This window comes from Diachasma alloeum, unplaced genomic scaffold (genome assembly GCF_001412515.2).
Source record: "Diachasma alloeum isolate Michigan unplaced genomic scaffold, Dall2.0 Dall_scaffold_00879, whole genome shotgun sequence".
Classification (NCBI taxonomy): domain Eukaryota; kingdom Metazoa; phylum Arthropoda; class Insecta; order Hymenoptera; family Braconidae; genus Diachasma; species Diachasma alloeum.
The window spans coordinates 369,056-383,731 of NW_021681000.1; the positions used below are offsets into that span (position 1 = coordinate 369,056).

Below are 14,676 nucleotides of genomic sequence, written 5' to 3' on the forward strand. Positions count from 1 at the left end.
CACCGAAGCACTGATTGGATAGTTGAAGTTGCACTCACCGAGGGAATAGAACCAAACATAACTCCCAATTTTCAGTGCAGTTGAACTTTCCAGAGAATTCAACTCCTCGTGCTAAAATCATTAGTCTTTCCGCTGTCGCATTTATCAGTGAAAAAACACGCTCAAAGACAAGATAATGAGGGAAATTGTGCATCTGCAGGCGGGACAGTGCGGCAACCAAATTGGTTCCAAGGTCGGATTTTCTATTTATTTTAAATTTAATATTTTCCAACGGATGTTTGCCATTTTTCACGGCGTGCCCTCGAGGCTCTCGGCTCAGGGATGCTATTGCGTTTAATTGAATTAACGAAATGTCCGGACACTCGAAACTTGATCAGAATGTTTCATCGTCGAGCATCAATTGTTGGAAATGATTATTAATGTTCTTTTATTTTTTCTTCCTTTTTATAATTTTATTCATATTTTTCGTATTTTTTTGGCCGTTACAGTGATTTCCATTTTTCTTTTATTTCTTTTTATTCGGTTTCATTGAAATGTTCAACACGTGGTGGCATTATTAATAGACATTTTTCCATGGATATGAATAGGATGGAATGCGGGGAATAAAAAAAATTGCGTGTGACTAATATGTGTCATGGATTCGAGGAAGAGAAAATTTTGAGATATGGGTGGAATATTATTACGCGATAAGTTTCGCGCAGGAAGATAATCATCTTATCTTTGAGGATTGGGTGATTCGGGGATTGTTGAGGGCCTGTAACGGTGTGGAGACGAAAAATGATCGGGGAAAAATTGGAGAGAGAGAAAAGGGTTTTTGGTATGCGCTTGAAATAACTGGGGTGTTATGTAGTGCTGAGAAATGCCTGGGTATAGGTGACATGCGTTCTATTCGAATAGACGACGTTGGTACATGCGCAGCTGCTATTTTAGATTTTATTTGAATTCTCGTGTATTTTTCGAAGGCGAGGGTTCGGGGGGCTTTAACGGTTTCCGGGGTGGGATTTGTCGTTATGGGGAGTTATTGGTCTTCAAGTTTTTCTTGTTGAATTTCTTTATTTGCGTGAGGCGGGGGAACGGGACCTAGGATCGCCAGCATTCGCCGTTTTCTCTTTTGAAATGTAATGGGCGCCATAAGCGGTTTCGACTTTTGAGAAATGCGTTATTATTTTTGGAATGAAGGATTTCAAGGGAAATTGTCAAAAGATTTATTTTTGTGGCTGAGGAAATTTCCTGGGAAAAGATCTCTTGAAATTCTTTCTTAAAACTATTTATTATTGAGGCAGTTTGATAAGTAGGGAGAGGTAAAATTACAACATGGGAATTCGTTTCTTTTTTTAGTTCTTGTTACAGAATTCTGTGATAAAACTCGATGACGAGGCGTTGGTACATGGACAGATGGTATTTTAGATTTTATTTGAGTTCTCGTGTATTTGGGGAAAGTGAGGGTTTGGGGGTGGGATTCGTTGTTATGTGGAGTTAATCTTCTTCAGTGTCTTCTTCACGGTTGAATCTCTTTATTTGCGTGAGGCAGAGGAGCGGGGGGCCTAAGATCCCCGCACCGATCATTGCCATCATCCGCCTTTTTCTCTGTTGAAATGTAATGGGTGCCATAAGTGGTTTCGACTTTTGAGAAATGCGTTATTATTTTTGGAATGAAGGATTTCAAGGGAAATTGTCGAAAGATTTATTTTGTGGCTGAAAAAATTTCCCGTAAAAAAGATTTTTTGAAATTCTTAAATTATTTTTTCAATGTACCTGGGGTGAAAATCGATTCATTGGTATTCCAACCACTGCCGTAGTCTGGGTATGACTCCTCACAATTCCACTTTTCGCACATTGCAGAGGGAAAATCCTCGATAATCGCACGAGAGAGAGCATTTCGCTGTCAATAGTTATCCTCGAAGACTCAGAAATAAATGAAGAGTGTTATGCTCATTTGTCCTGAGTCTTCAGGCTTGCTTTCAACTGTTCAATCACTTTACAGTTTTGGGAGATAATTTCTGACGAGCATGGCATCGACCCCACTGGCAGATACGTTGGAACGAATGATCTTCAGCTAGAGAGGATCAATGTTTATTACAACGAAGCAGGAAGTTAGTACAAATAATTGTTTATTAATTGTCATGAGACATCTGAGAAAAATTCCCCGATTATTTTGTGAATGTCTTTAAGCCAAAGAGATTGAGAGGAAGTTATTGGTAACACGAAAATTATCCCATCAGATAACAAATATGTTCCTCGTGCTATTCTCGTCGACCTCGAGCCAGGGACTATGGACTCCATTCGCAGTGGTCCCATCGGTCAGATCTTCAGGCCCGATAATTTCGTTTTTGGACAGAGTGGAGCTGGAAATAACTGGGCTAAAGGACACTACACAGAGGGAGCAGAGCTCATCGACTCTGTTCTCGAGGTTGTGAGGAAGGAAGCAGAAGGATGTGACTGTCTCCAAGGATTCCAGCTGACTCACTCCCTCGGTGGTGGCACTGGCTCAGGCATGGGGACTCTTTTAATTTCAAAAGTCAGGGAGGAGTACCCCGATCGTATTATGAATTCTTTCAGTGTGGTTCCATCGCCAAAGGTAATTGATGGAGTCAATGTAATTGTGAAAATACGTAACATCAACTGAACAATGAATGAATGAATGAATGAATCAATTAATTGATTAATTAATTAATTCAATTTTTTAAATTAAATAATTAATTGATTCATTCATTAAGATTGCTTTTCGCATTTTTTAGGTATCAGATACAGTTGTTGAGCCCTACAATGCCACACTATCAGTGCACCAACTGGTGGAAAATACTGACGAGACTTTCTGTATCGACAACGAAGCACTTTACGATATTTGCTTCAGGACCCTGAAGTTGACTTCACCAACTTACGGTGATTTAAATCATCTCGTTTCAGTAAGTTCATTCCACAAATGCACTTTAAAAATTTCTGGCTCAAATTTCCCGAACACTTTTTGGAAATTTTCATCACATTATAGTTACGTTAAAATTTCAAGGAATATTATCATTGAAAATTCGGGAATCAGTGGAAACTGGGAATTAGTCCTAAGTTTAAGTTTTCGGTTTTTTATTTTTTATTTTTTGTTGAGGTATTTAATTTTTTCCAATCAATTTTTCAGGTCACAATGTCAGGTGTGACGACGTGTCTGAGATTCCCAGGCCAATTAAACGCTGATCTGCGTAAATTGGCAGTGAACATGGTACCATTCCCACGTCTTCATTTCTTCATGCCAGGTTTCGCTCCACTGACTGCCAGGGGAAGTCAAGGATATCGCGCACTAACGGTTCCAGAACTCACACAACAGGTGAATATCAAATTTAAGATATTTTTCTCGAATCTTCATATTTTATAACTCATCTAACTCGTCTTCCTGTTGATAAAAAATTTGAAAACATTGAATTTTGAGTGAATTTGAAATTCAGTCTTTCCTTCCTAAATCTAATTAAAACTCTCCTGAAAATTAAATACATAATTAACTATGAATGTCCAATTTATCAGAAATAGGCAAAATCGTAATACAGAGTTTAAATTATTTTATTACATACAAAATCAGGTAACTTTATTGTAAAATTTTTCAAATATTTTATAAATCAGATGATTATTAGATTAATTGAAAAATCAAATTCAGATATTTAGAATTAATTGTTCAATTATAATTGGGAATTAAAAAATATTTTCAAATTTAAATAAAAAGTTATGAACTTTTATCTACAATTAACATCTTTCAGAATTAGTAACAATTTTTTCCGATCCCTGATTTATTTCCAAACAATATACATGCGAATAAGAAAATATGTCTGAAATTTCTCATTCAATTTTCTCATCTAACAAAAAAAAAAATCTGATGAAGTCCCAATGAACTGAGCGAAACGACCCCATTATAATCGTCTCATTGTATTCCCGACAGATGTTCGATGCCAAGAACATGATGGCAGCCTGCGACCCTCGTCACGGTCGTTACTTGACAGTAGCAGCGATATTCCGAGGTCAAATGTCGATGAAGGAGGTGGACGAGCAGATGTTGAACATTCAGAACAAAAATTCTGCCTATTTTGTTGAGTGGATTCCCAACAACGTCAAAGTAGCTGTCTGTGACATCGCCCCCAAGGGTCTGAAGATGTCTGCCACCTTCATCGGTAACTCCACAGCCATTCAGGAGATCTTCAAACGCATCAGCGAGCAGTTCACAGCCATGTTCAGACGTAAAGCCTTCCTCCACTGGTACACGGGGGAGGGCATGGACGAGATGGAGTTCACAGAGGCTGAGAGCAACATGAATGACTTGGTGTCTGAGTACCAACAGTATCAGGTAATTAAACACTGTAACCGACTTGAAATCGTCAATTCATCTGTTCTCCAGTGGAGTTGAGTAATTAATGAATAATTGATCAATTATGACAGGAGGCAACAGCAGAAGACGAAGAGGCCTTCGATGACGAGGAAGTCATGGAGGAAGAGGCAGCTGAGTAAAGTTATATCTTCCCAGAAGTTTTTATCCCTTTTTGTGATGAACCTATCACTCAAACAGACTTCCCTTTCCATTGAATAGGCAACGACTCCTTTAAGTATTTCTTTGTAACTTTTTTTGTAGAAAGCATAAAATATATCATTGCCAACTCGAATTCGTGCATTGTTATTCGCATGAATCCTTGAACGATCCTGAATTACATGATTATATCGTGATGGGGGATGAAAAAATGAAACAAACTCCAAATTTTTTTTACTGTCAACTTTATTATCAAAACTAAAAACTATACAATTCAATATACAATTCCCCCATCATTCCTTCACAAAAGTATCTGTACAAATAATAAAAAATAATTATCGAACTAAATTATTAATGTAATTACATTGTCATCACCGCAAAAAAAAATTATTTCAAGTTTTTCACAAAATATCTTCCATAGACACATTTCGTCGAATTGAATTACTGGATCCCTCTGTATATTTATACCAAACCCCATACTTGGCAATTAAATTTCGGTACTGCTTCCCAGGTTTATCCCCCTTCGGTGAAGTCTCCACAACATTATTCACCGAAGGTTTCGTAAACCCCTCAAAAAAGTTCCTGAACTTCGTCGCTTTAGGAGTAACAACCATCTCCATCTCGCTCAGATGATTCGGCCTGAAGGCACTGGCAGACGGTATGGGCTCTTTCGGCTTTGAAACCTCGTCCTCACCATCCTTCGACCCCTCAGGCTCACTCGAGGCGCCCCAGGCAACAGCGGCTCTCCTCAACCTCTCAACCTCCAGCTCGTGCGCCACAATCTGCTTAACAGCATACGACAACGGCCTCCGAGCCTTGCAATCAGGGAAAATCCCCGCCTCATAGAGATCAGGTTCAATCTTATAATCGAGAGCTCCTTCCTCGCTCTTCTCCTGCACGAAGGAGATCCCCAGATCCAGCATGACATCTATCAGCCTCTCAAAGTCAGCTTTCTCTTTGGTAGAGTAAAGATTGCTAGCCACCGACCTCAGCTTTGGATTGAGAATTTCAAACAGAAAAGGTGCAATATCCAGGACAATTGTTGCAGTGTCTTGCCCACGAGACTTCCTAGCCACCGACAATATCCCCATTGTTTTGGTGGTCTTCTGCCAGACGTCTCCAGCTACATGGGGGAACGTTAATTTAGGATTGACTGTACCAGCAAAACCGAAGTGCCAAGTGACGAAGCAGTAGCCAGTGTACCCTGCCACTGTCCAATCCTGCGTCGTGTTGACGACTGTCGTGATCCTGTCGTACAGTTGAAACCATTCCAAAGATATCGATACCTTGCTCATCTTCTCGTGACAGTTCGGGGGGTAGTTCTCGAAAACCCCCTGAGTCAATCTCTCTGAGTTCTCGCTGTGGGACACCTGCAGAATCCTCTGGGCTCGTTCTCTCGGGGTCAGGGGCCCAGCCCTGTCCATGGGGACCTGCAGGATCTCCCTCCAGGCCTCGAAGATCGACTTCTTCATGTCCTTGTTGCCGAGGCTGTGGTTTGACTTACCACAGTCTGCGCCCAGGTACTGGAGGGCACCCAGACAGGCTCGAATGTCACAACCAGATCTCTCTGCTAGCTGGATTAACGTGCCTTCCTTGATTTTCAGGTGCTCACGACGGGCTATTGTGGCCAGACGGCCTGCTAGGTTCGCTGGGGAGACCTTGGGGACGTTTATTATGTATGCCATTTGTCGCAGCGACCTGAAAGACACGGAATCGATGAAGAACTGGTGGAATTCACTCGCTTTTTATGGTATTCATCTGTGTTAATTGAATTTATTCTACTGGGGTTTTTATTGTCTGATGTAATTACCTGTTATTTAGATCGTTTTTTAATTATCGAGTGAGGGGGGTTGAGAAGAAATTTTGGGAGACATTTCTCTTGTGGAAATTGACCGGCGAATTACCCAATTTTCAAGTAATTTTTTACAATAAATAACTTTGAATGATTAAATGAGCAAGTTTGGACTTCTTGGAAATTTCTGTCACATTATAATTTCATTGAAACTTCACGGAACTTCGTCATTGAAAATTCAAAATTTTGTAGATAATCAATGGAACCTGTCGATTTTAATTAAATTATTCCATGAAAATGAGCGGAAATGGGAAAAGAAAAAGAAATTTAGAAGGACAGATTTACCTCAAGGCGGGGGTGTAGGCCTCGTTACAGATGCCGATAATAGGCCTCTTGCAGTACTCATTATCCTTGGCAGAAAGTTCCTTCGACTTTTTCCCCTTGGCCGTTAACTTCCCTTGAACGAACTTGAGGAGAAGTTCGATCGAAGGTGCTGGAGCCCCATCAATCTCATCCAGGACGAGACAGTTGGGCCTTGGGTCTGCTCCTATCAGAGATCTCATCTGAGTTGAAGACAACAGCGCCTGCCTAACATTTTAAACGACAATAATTGAGATAAACTAATGTGAATATTCCATTGGCTTCAAGTGACAATTTTCAACATTTTTCAATATAACTCGTGGGTTTTATTGATTCATTATTTCTTTATTTTTTGATGATTTATTGAACAATTTATTAGTTTTTGGCCAATTCTAGTTTAATGCAAATCCGACAGAATTTCTACCAAATTCACTAGGATTTTCCATTAAATTTCTTCGTGCGTGCACTATTTTTTCTACCGTAAAAAATCAATGACCTACCTGAAAGCATCTGGACCCCTCTCATCACTGGCATTGATCTCCACGACGTTATACCCCGCATGTCTCGCCACCAGATGAGCCAGAGTGGTCTTCCCCAACCCCGGAGGGCCACTCAACAGTGCAATCTTGTGCACCGGGAAGCCCCTCTTGTCCACCAGCTCGACCTCCTCCTTCTTCACGAACTTCTTCCATCCAGGTCTCTCCACAGGCGCTCGTTTCCTGACCAGCTCCCGCCCGAAGACGACTTTGTCCCAGAGTTTGATCCAGTGTAAGAACCGACTGTTGACAGCTTCATCAGACAGGAGTTCCATGTACGACCTGGGACGGTATTTGTCGACCCAGAGTTCATCGCCCAGCGAGGCGGAGGTCTCTGGGCCCTCCGGCTGAGGGAGACTCTCCCTCTGCACCTTCTCAACCAGGATTTTCTCCGCCTCTTCCTTCAATTTCTCGTAATTGACATTGAGGAGACCTCCGGCCGGCGTCACCTCCACGATTTTCGATGGATTTTTCGGCCGAAGTCGAACGTAAATTCTTTGAGAGTCCGCGGGTCTCGTCAGGGCCACGAAATTCCAGGAGGGGATCTTCAAGGATATCGTCTCCCTCGGGGTCGACCTCCAGGCCTTGTTCACGGCCTGGGGGACCTTTCCCTCGTGAACCAGGCGGTTCCTCAGGGTCTCCTGGTGAATCGCCTCGATCACCTCTTTTGGCTGGTTCCAACGGGGCCTTTTATCCTGCCGACCGAGGTCGAACAGCTCTGGGTCTGCTGGGTCTAGGGTCGACGTGGAGGGACAACTGTTGAGGAGCTCTGCCACGTCTCTTCGCAGCTCCTCGAAGGTTCGTTTCTTCGCTTTCTCGGGGGGAGGCTTTGGGGCTGACCCTCTTGGGGAGGCCAAGGCCGACTCCTGGAGGGAGTTGAGCTCGTCCTCGATTGGGAAGTCGTCGTCCGGGAAGTCCGGTTGGTCCGAGGGGGCGGGGGTGCTCGGTCCGTTTGGTAACGCCGAGGGTGGCGGGGGTTCTAGACGGAAATTGAATAAGCTATTTAATTCGTGTCGGGGTTTTGGGCTCATGTTACTTCATTTCAATGAGAAATCAACATTATCTGAGAATATTTAACCAAAATACAACAAACGAAAAACGACTATTCGACGCAATTCAAGCAAAAAAAAATTGTTTTAATCAATTTTGTTTATAATTCAATTGACTAGATTAGGCCGATTACACTTTTCTTTTTTCATTCGATTGAAATTCAGCATCACATCTTTTGCCCTCTCTGAGTCTTGCTCTGAACTTTGCATTTTGCTGTTTCATTTTCAAAATACAACGAACGAAAAACGACTATTCGGCGCAATTCAAGCAAAAAAAAATTGTTTTAATCAATTTTGTTTATAATTCAATTGACTAGATTAGGCCGATTACACTTTTCTTTTTTCATTCGATTGAAATTCAGCATCACATCTTTTGCCCTCTCTGAGTCTTGCTCTGAACTTTGCATTTTGCTGTTTCATTTTCCTGAAAATTAGCAGAAATCAAGAAAATTTGGATAATTGTGTTCTTGAATTTTCAATTAATTAAAAATTCATTGTAATTGAGCAATGAGAACTGTAAATTTGAGTAGAAGAATTCACTCAAAGCTGTTCAAAATTCGGAATCCACTGAATTCTAGTGTTTTGCTCCCCTCTCCCCTGATAATTCAATGTTTGAGGATTTGATAAATTTTGAAGGATCGATTCAACTTACCTTTTGGAGGCCTCGAAGCCTTGTATACATCAGTTGGTATGAGATCATATTCCTCATCAGAATCGGGAAATTCACTGGGGTCCATTTTGAACGGGAGTTGTTACGCTCCCAGAGCACTCAAAACTTTCTAGAATCACTTCTCAATTAAATTAGTATTAAATAACGCGACGAGTATTAGACGTGAGGATTCATTCTGACGGATAATTTTGAGGGTTATGAACGCTCTCAAATTTTCTGAAAGACCGCGCTCTGGAGAAAATCTCGAGCCATTCGATTAATCGATATAGACTGGTCTTTCCGGGGGGGGGGCGTTCGTCATCCGCAACTGTACATACACTCGCGTACGAATCAATATACTGATCAACTCGATTCTACAATCGACAGATCCGCCAGGGTAATAATACTTCTTCCCTCGCACTGATCGGCCGTTTAGTATCCTCTAATAAAGTAATAATATTTGAGAGGGATATATTGAATTTAGATCGACTTGAAGCCATTCTGCTCCAAAACGACGTTTGAAAACATAGTCTGATAAACGCCGATTATCTAGCGATCTCATTGGCTAGCCCCCACATCTACGTTGCCATCGCCAATTAGATTGATGTCACCTCCATCCGATAGGTAACCCCCTCCCCTGTGCACACACACATCGCGCTCTCGCATTCATGCCCTCCACCCATCAGTGAATCCGCCTTCTATTCCAGGAACTCTTGCCTGCTCGTAAAAAAAAAACATTAGATTATCGCCTCCCCTGCGTCGAGCTAAACCCCAGTCGCTTAAACAGGCCATCGGTCTTTTATTTGAACAAAAAAAATCCCCGAATGTTCCCCCAACAGCCCCAATGACGTAAAACCGTATCTTATCGTCGTTATGTGCGAGTGAGCCCAAAACCGAGTGCCTACAATGCGGAAAGAAAGAGTCGAGTAGAAATCGAGTGTGTTGACACCTTTGACAAGTGCGCCCTAAACCGATAGCCACCGCACCTGTCCCGACACAGTTTCCTGCCTATTATTTTCTATTGTCAAGCCGCAAGTGGCATTGGTGCACAACTATTCGTGATAAAAAATCGTGGAGCGCGAAAATAGCCCCGGAAAAAAGTTAATTAAACGTAGACGTATGTTCAATGACAAGGGGAAGAGAATATCGAAGACTTTTCGAGTGAATAAAACCTCTGAACAACGGAAATCATCGGGAATGTCAGGTGGACATTGTCGGCATGGAGGAGGTAAGGAAGAAGGATCGTGAGGATAACTCGTGTCATGTCGAGGATGAGGACGATGACGCCAGGGTCGTTGTTGCCAGACGTGGCAATGGTATTGTTGGGTGCAAAGATTTGGATGTTCTCCAAGATGTGGCCAATGCCAATTCAAGGTGTCAGGGGAGCGACTGCGAGAGGGAGGACTCACTCGAGAAAGATGTCTGTGGGAAAACACATCAGAGTCCAGCTGCTCTAGCGTTCACCATTGATTTTGACGATGGCAATAAGGAAGTCGACACTGTCAAGTATCAGAGCCTTTTTCAGAGGTTCGCTAGGCACAGGAGGAATGTCTCGACGTCCAAGGTCAGTGGAACCGATATTTTTTGGGGGTTTTAAGTAGGGTTCTAGGGTTTGGGGGGATGCAGATATTTTGGCATTTGTGGGAGTTTGAGGATTTTTTATAGAAGATTCAGAGATATTTAGGATAGACTGACTTCGAAGCTGGGTTTGTTGTTTTGCTGATTCCACTTTTATAATACTTATTCAACGACAATGAAATCATCGAAGCAATCAACAACTAAAAAATAGTTATTTCTTCCTAAATAAAATCCAGAGAAGATACCAAGTCTGTCGCTAAAACGTCTTCTGCAGCTCTCCAAATTCTGCAGAAAATACTTTCAAAAAAATTCTAGAATAAATTCAATCAGTCACTAATATTAAACCGAGGTACAATACGTCCATTTTGCCTCATTTGCCCTCATTTAGGGAAAACTGATCTTGAAGTTGAATATTTTATTCCACCTTTGTTGACTGTGAAATTTTCTCCTGAGATCTTATAAAATGCTTTCGTCGTAGATCTTGACAGAGATAATTCTTTGTATTTTCAAAACAGGGCTTTAGGTCTAATTATAATGAAATGGTAGGATGGATGAGTGAATTATGCTCGATGTAGATCTCCACAGAGATGATCTTTCGTCTTTTCAAAATAGAGCTGTCAGTTTTCGTTGTGATGAAATGGTGAAATTTGTTTTGATGGTCAGTGTTATGAGGAATATCTGAGGATCTTTTGTGGAGACACATTTCGTGGGGAATTTCAAGAGCTGCAGGAAAGGCTCCAATGAAAACTTCGGTATCTCCTCTATTTGGGATTCCGGGATATTTAGGGAGAACTGATCTCGGTCGATGCCAGAGGACATTTTCGTAGATCTTGAAATTCTCTGTGGAAAACATTTAATCGAACATGTCTAAGGTAAATGACCCCACGCTCGTACAGCTAAGGTGAACACATCATTAGTCCAACATTTCTCTTGAAATGAGTGTAAACATGCGAAGTTTTAAATTAGATATCAGAAAGTAAAAACTTCAGAATTAAAATTCACTTGTATTAATCATGATAATTACTATTTTTTAATAAATAATCGTCCATAAACGTGGAAAGTCCCATTTCCCTACGCTCGCTCATTTGTCCCCATGCACGTTTGACACATGTGATTTGAGTGATATGAAAAGGTTATATCCGAACTAATTACATCGTGAGTATCCTATTTGGGATAAACCAACATTAAAAAATATCTCGAGGCACAAAATTATATTTCAATTGAACAGTCCAACCTTTTAAATGATTTTTTCATCCGCTTAGTCCGTGAGCAGTTGACAGTTGGCTATTCTTTTAAATGCCGACATTTCTGCGATATATTAAGATATTACTGTAATTTATGCATTTTTATTGCTTTTTTAACAATCCGAAACCTCAGTCAAGGGATTTTTAATCCCATTTGACTATCATAACGGAGATATCAACATTTAAAAATTGTGAGTTTAACTTGCGGCTTGAGAATTCACTCGGTCGTAGCACCCGTTAATGTGGATGGGATTTTTCTCTCGTATTCTTCGAAAAATCACTGTTCACTGGTGTCTGTAACTGTCCTTATTGAATAAAATAATAACTCCAGTCGTACGTCTTCATTTTATTCATTGTGAAAATAGCGAAGATGGTATATACTTCGTACATATAAAGTGCAACGTAGTGTGTGCAACAACGTCTGAAAATTCAACATTGCATCGCCTCGATGTAAACCAAAACAACAAGCAGGAAGCAGTATTTCAACACAGCTATTATAATATAGTTATCTCACTTCACCCCCTTCTCACGTTGAATACAATCGAGTGTACTGTTGGTGTATTTTATATGAATTTGTTTATTTTGTTCAATTGTTCTGCTGATTTCATTCTTTGTTGAATGAGAATTGTCTCCCAACTTTTTCTTCTCCAATCAATTAATTAAATATAATAGATTAGTTAGGCAGAATTGAATCCTTCTGATTTCTGACATAATTTTCTTTGGATTTTCAGATAGAAATAAAGACCAGTAAATCATCAGCAGATTTATCCCCAAATTTTGTACAAAAGAGTAAACCAGTGAGCAACTACTCCGAGGGATACTTCAGCAGTGAAGACGATACGAAACGAAAGGCTGACAAATTATCCCAGAAATTGAAAGAACTAGGTAACTTCTAGTTGATTTATTAACTGTACATTGTTGAACTTCGGTATTTTTTATATCGGCCACTGGGTAAGATTTATATATGGAAATGTTGTATATGTCCGGTGAGTGAGTCACGGTGAAGTCATCTTCACTCGTTGCGCCAATGGCAGGGGCAACGTGTGGCCATTAGTATTCCGTGGGTATTAGTCCGAGGTACATTGTGCTCACCTTCGGTTCCTCAATAGCCAGCCGCTTGCGTTCAAGGCTACCGCCGAAAATCTAAATATACTGTCAAAATTCAGTTGTTGAGGGAGAAAACGTTTCTCGTTAAATTTTACGTCTTTGGTAATTACGAAATTATTCAGTTGATGAGTGATTTTGGGGAAAATTGTTTTGTAATTTTAAATTCAGTAGAAAATGTTGGGCAAGAAAATTTTAAATAAATTGTGTTTCAACACTCTCCTTTGAACACTTGATTTCAGAAGTATAGGTGGAAATAATATTTCATCAACATTTTTGTAACTTGTTAAGTGGGAAATCGTTTGTTTATCTGGGCATTTATATCAAAATGCATTCTTTTGTAGGATATTCAAAAAACTCTTCCAAAAAAAATGAAAATCAGACCACCACCGAGATGACGAACCAAGTCTTTCGTTTCAGGTTTAAAAACGTCCCCAAAAGGAGTTTCCCTCCGTCACCCGCCGATGTCCCGTTCCCTCACCGAGAGGTCCACCCCTCACCGTCGCTCCTACCACGAGCCCTCACCTCCCCGCCCAGACCTCCCCAACTCCTCCACAATGAACGACCTGAGTCGCCTCCAAAGTTCCCTCGAGGATGATCGCTCAAACCGTGTGCAATACTCCCCAGAGAAAAAATACACCAAGAACATCGAGTACCTCGAGATAAACCACTCCTACTCCTCCGAGAACCTCCACCACTCCCAGGCCTCCTCCGAAAAGCTCAAGAACACAAGTTACACCCCCAGCTCTTCGAATCCCCCTGAATCCCCCCAGAAACAACGAAATATCCAGACCCTCTGCATCACGTACTCTGGAGAATGCAGCACAGGTCCCAACATTGATAAATTCAGCGTCAGCAACCTGGACAATGACTCGGACGGCACAGTGAGTGAGGCTGGTACCTACACGGTCCACAAGGACTACACAGACGAGGAAAAAGCCCGGATGGACATTGACAAAACGTTCAGCGTGGGCATCCTCACAGAGGGCGAGCAGCACTCCTCGTACGTCCATCACTTCCAGATGAACACCTCCAGAGACTCGAACTCCTGGATCTCCGATTGGGCAACTCAAGTAGCTGAACACAACTCATTACCACCTCCCATCGGGGGAACAACGGGTCAGGGATAAATTTATAGTATTTAATTACGCCGTGGCTATTCGCACTACCACACGCAGAAATTCATGTAAGGGTCGGCCAGTAGTACAACGTGTCAACCAATCATCCTTAGAATCATCTGCACTATATTTCGATACCCGCTCCTGCACTCGGGTCTTATATGAATTTCTCCGTGCGACGCGCTGCGTGTGGTAGTGCGAATAGCCACGGCGATTAAATTATGATTAAATTTCATGTTCAAAGATCCAGTCATAAATTTCTGACTTGAATTTTTTTTTCATTTCGTAGTATTTTCAAAAAATTTGTACTTTCCAGTAAAAGCCAAACAAAACTTTTCTTTGGCGTAGTTGTTTTTACAGAAATATTCAGTTTTGTTTCTTTAGGGAGATATATTACGAAATCAGATAATCAATTCCCGGAATAATTCTCACTACTTCAATAACCAACAATCACTTTCAGAAGATCTGAATTATATTATATACTCTCATTCTATTGAGATATTTTCTATAGAAAATTTCTCCACTCGAGTTTTTGTATTTTTTTAAGGCCGTGACTATTCGCACCATTACGTGAATCACTCCCGTACACTCCATACACTCCACGCATGCGTGAAGTTTGTGTGTTTCACGCAGCCGAATTTTCATACTGCTGTGATTTCACGCAGTTGAAGTTTCATACTACTGTGTGTTTCACGCAGTTGAAGTTTCATACTACTGTGTGTTTCACGCAGTTGTATTTTTATACACC

The 14,676-nt window shown here is 41.1% G+C and overlaps 3 protein-coding genes across 5 annotated transcripts in view; 2 read left to right on the top strand and 1 right to left on the bottom strand.

Moving 5' to 3' along the window:
- Positions 1-6: 6 nt before the first annotated feature.
- Positions 7-4,634, top strand: LOC107045131 (tubulin beta chain). The gene is made up of 7 exons (XM_015267269.2): positions 7-232; positions 1,985-2,093; positions 2,223-2,578; positions 2,739-2,906; positions 3,131-3,316; positions 3,920-4,321; positions 4,414-4,634. The coding sequence occupies exons 1-7, from the start codon at positions 176-178 to the stop codon at positions 4,480-4,482; spliced, it is 1,347 nt and encodes a 448-aa protein (XP_015122755.1). The 5' UTR covers positions 7-175; the 3' UTR covers positions 4,483-4,634.
- Positions 4,635-4,745: 111 nt separating this feature from the next.
- LOC107045128 (chromosome transmission fidelity protein 18 homolog) lies at positions 4,746-11,750 on the bottom strand. Of its 2 annotated transcripts, XM_015267266.2 has the most exons (5): positions 11,697-11,750; positions 8,888-9,023; positions 7,151-8,165; positions 6,636-6,878; positions 4,746-6,196 (listed from the first exon to the last, which is right to left on the bottom strand). In XM_015267266.2, exons 2-5 carry the CDS (start codon positions 8,970-8,972, stop codon positions 4,900-4,902), a joined length of 2,640 nt encoding a protein of 879 aa, XP_015122752.1. In that variant the 5' UTR covers positions 8,973-9,023; positions 11,697-11,750; the 3' UTR covers positions 4,746-4,899. The 2 variants fall into 2 exon arrangements, with proteins under 2 accessions (XP_015122752.1, XP_028982432.1); XM_029126599.1 differs by lacking the exon at positions 11,697-11,750 and having other exon boundaries at positions 8,888-9,093.
- LOC107045126 (serine/arginine repetitive matrix protein 2) overlaps positions 9,537-14,676 on the top strand; it is a 10,570-nt gene continuing 5,430 nt past the window's right edge. For both annotated transcript variants that reach the window (XM_015267263.2, XM_015267264.1), the window contains exons 1-3: positions 9,537-10,448; positions 12,438-12,591; positions 13,231-13,929. In XM_015267263.2, coding sequence (XP_015122749.1) covers positions 10,104-10,448; positions 12,438-12,591; positions 13,231-13,929 — 1,198 coding nt within the window. In that variant the 5' untranslated portion in view covers positions 9,537-10,103. The remainder of the gene's footprint in view (positions 10,449-12,437; positions 12,592-13,230; positions 13,930-14,676) is intronic.

What these genes read in the sequence shown, in the direction of transcription:
- LOC107045128 (XM_015267266.2), bottom strand. Translation starts at nt 8,972, where the DNA reads ATGGACCCCAGTGAATTTCCCGATTCTGATGAGGAATATGATCTCATA. An exon ending in GGCTTCGAGGCCTCCAAAAG is followed by an intron (nt 8,166 to 8,887) that starts GTAAGTTGAATC and finishes ATTTCCGTCTAG; the next exon opens with AACCCCCGCCACCCTCGGCG. An exon ending in AGGGGTCCAGATGCTTTCAG is followed by an intron (nt 6,879 to 7,150) that starts GTAGGTCATTGA and finishes TTAAAATGTTAG; the next exon opens with GCAGGCGCTGTTGTCTTCAA.
- LOC107045131 (XM_015267269.2), top strand. Translation starts at nt 176, where the DNA reads ATGAGGGAAATTGTGCATCTGCAGGCGGGACAGTGCGGCAACCAAATT. An exon ending in ATTTAAATCATCTCGTTTCA is followed by an intron (nt 2,907 to 3,130) that starts GTAAGTTCATTC and finishes TCAATTTTTCAG; the next exon opens with GTCACAATGTCAGGTGTGAC. An exon ending in CTGAGTACCAACAGTATCAG is followed by an intron (nt 4,322 to 4,413) that starts GTAATTAAACAC and finishes CAATTATGACAG; the next exon opens with GAGGCAACAGCAGAAGACGA.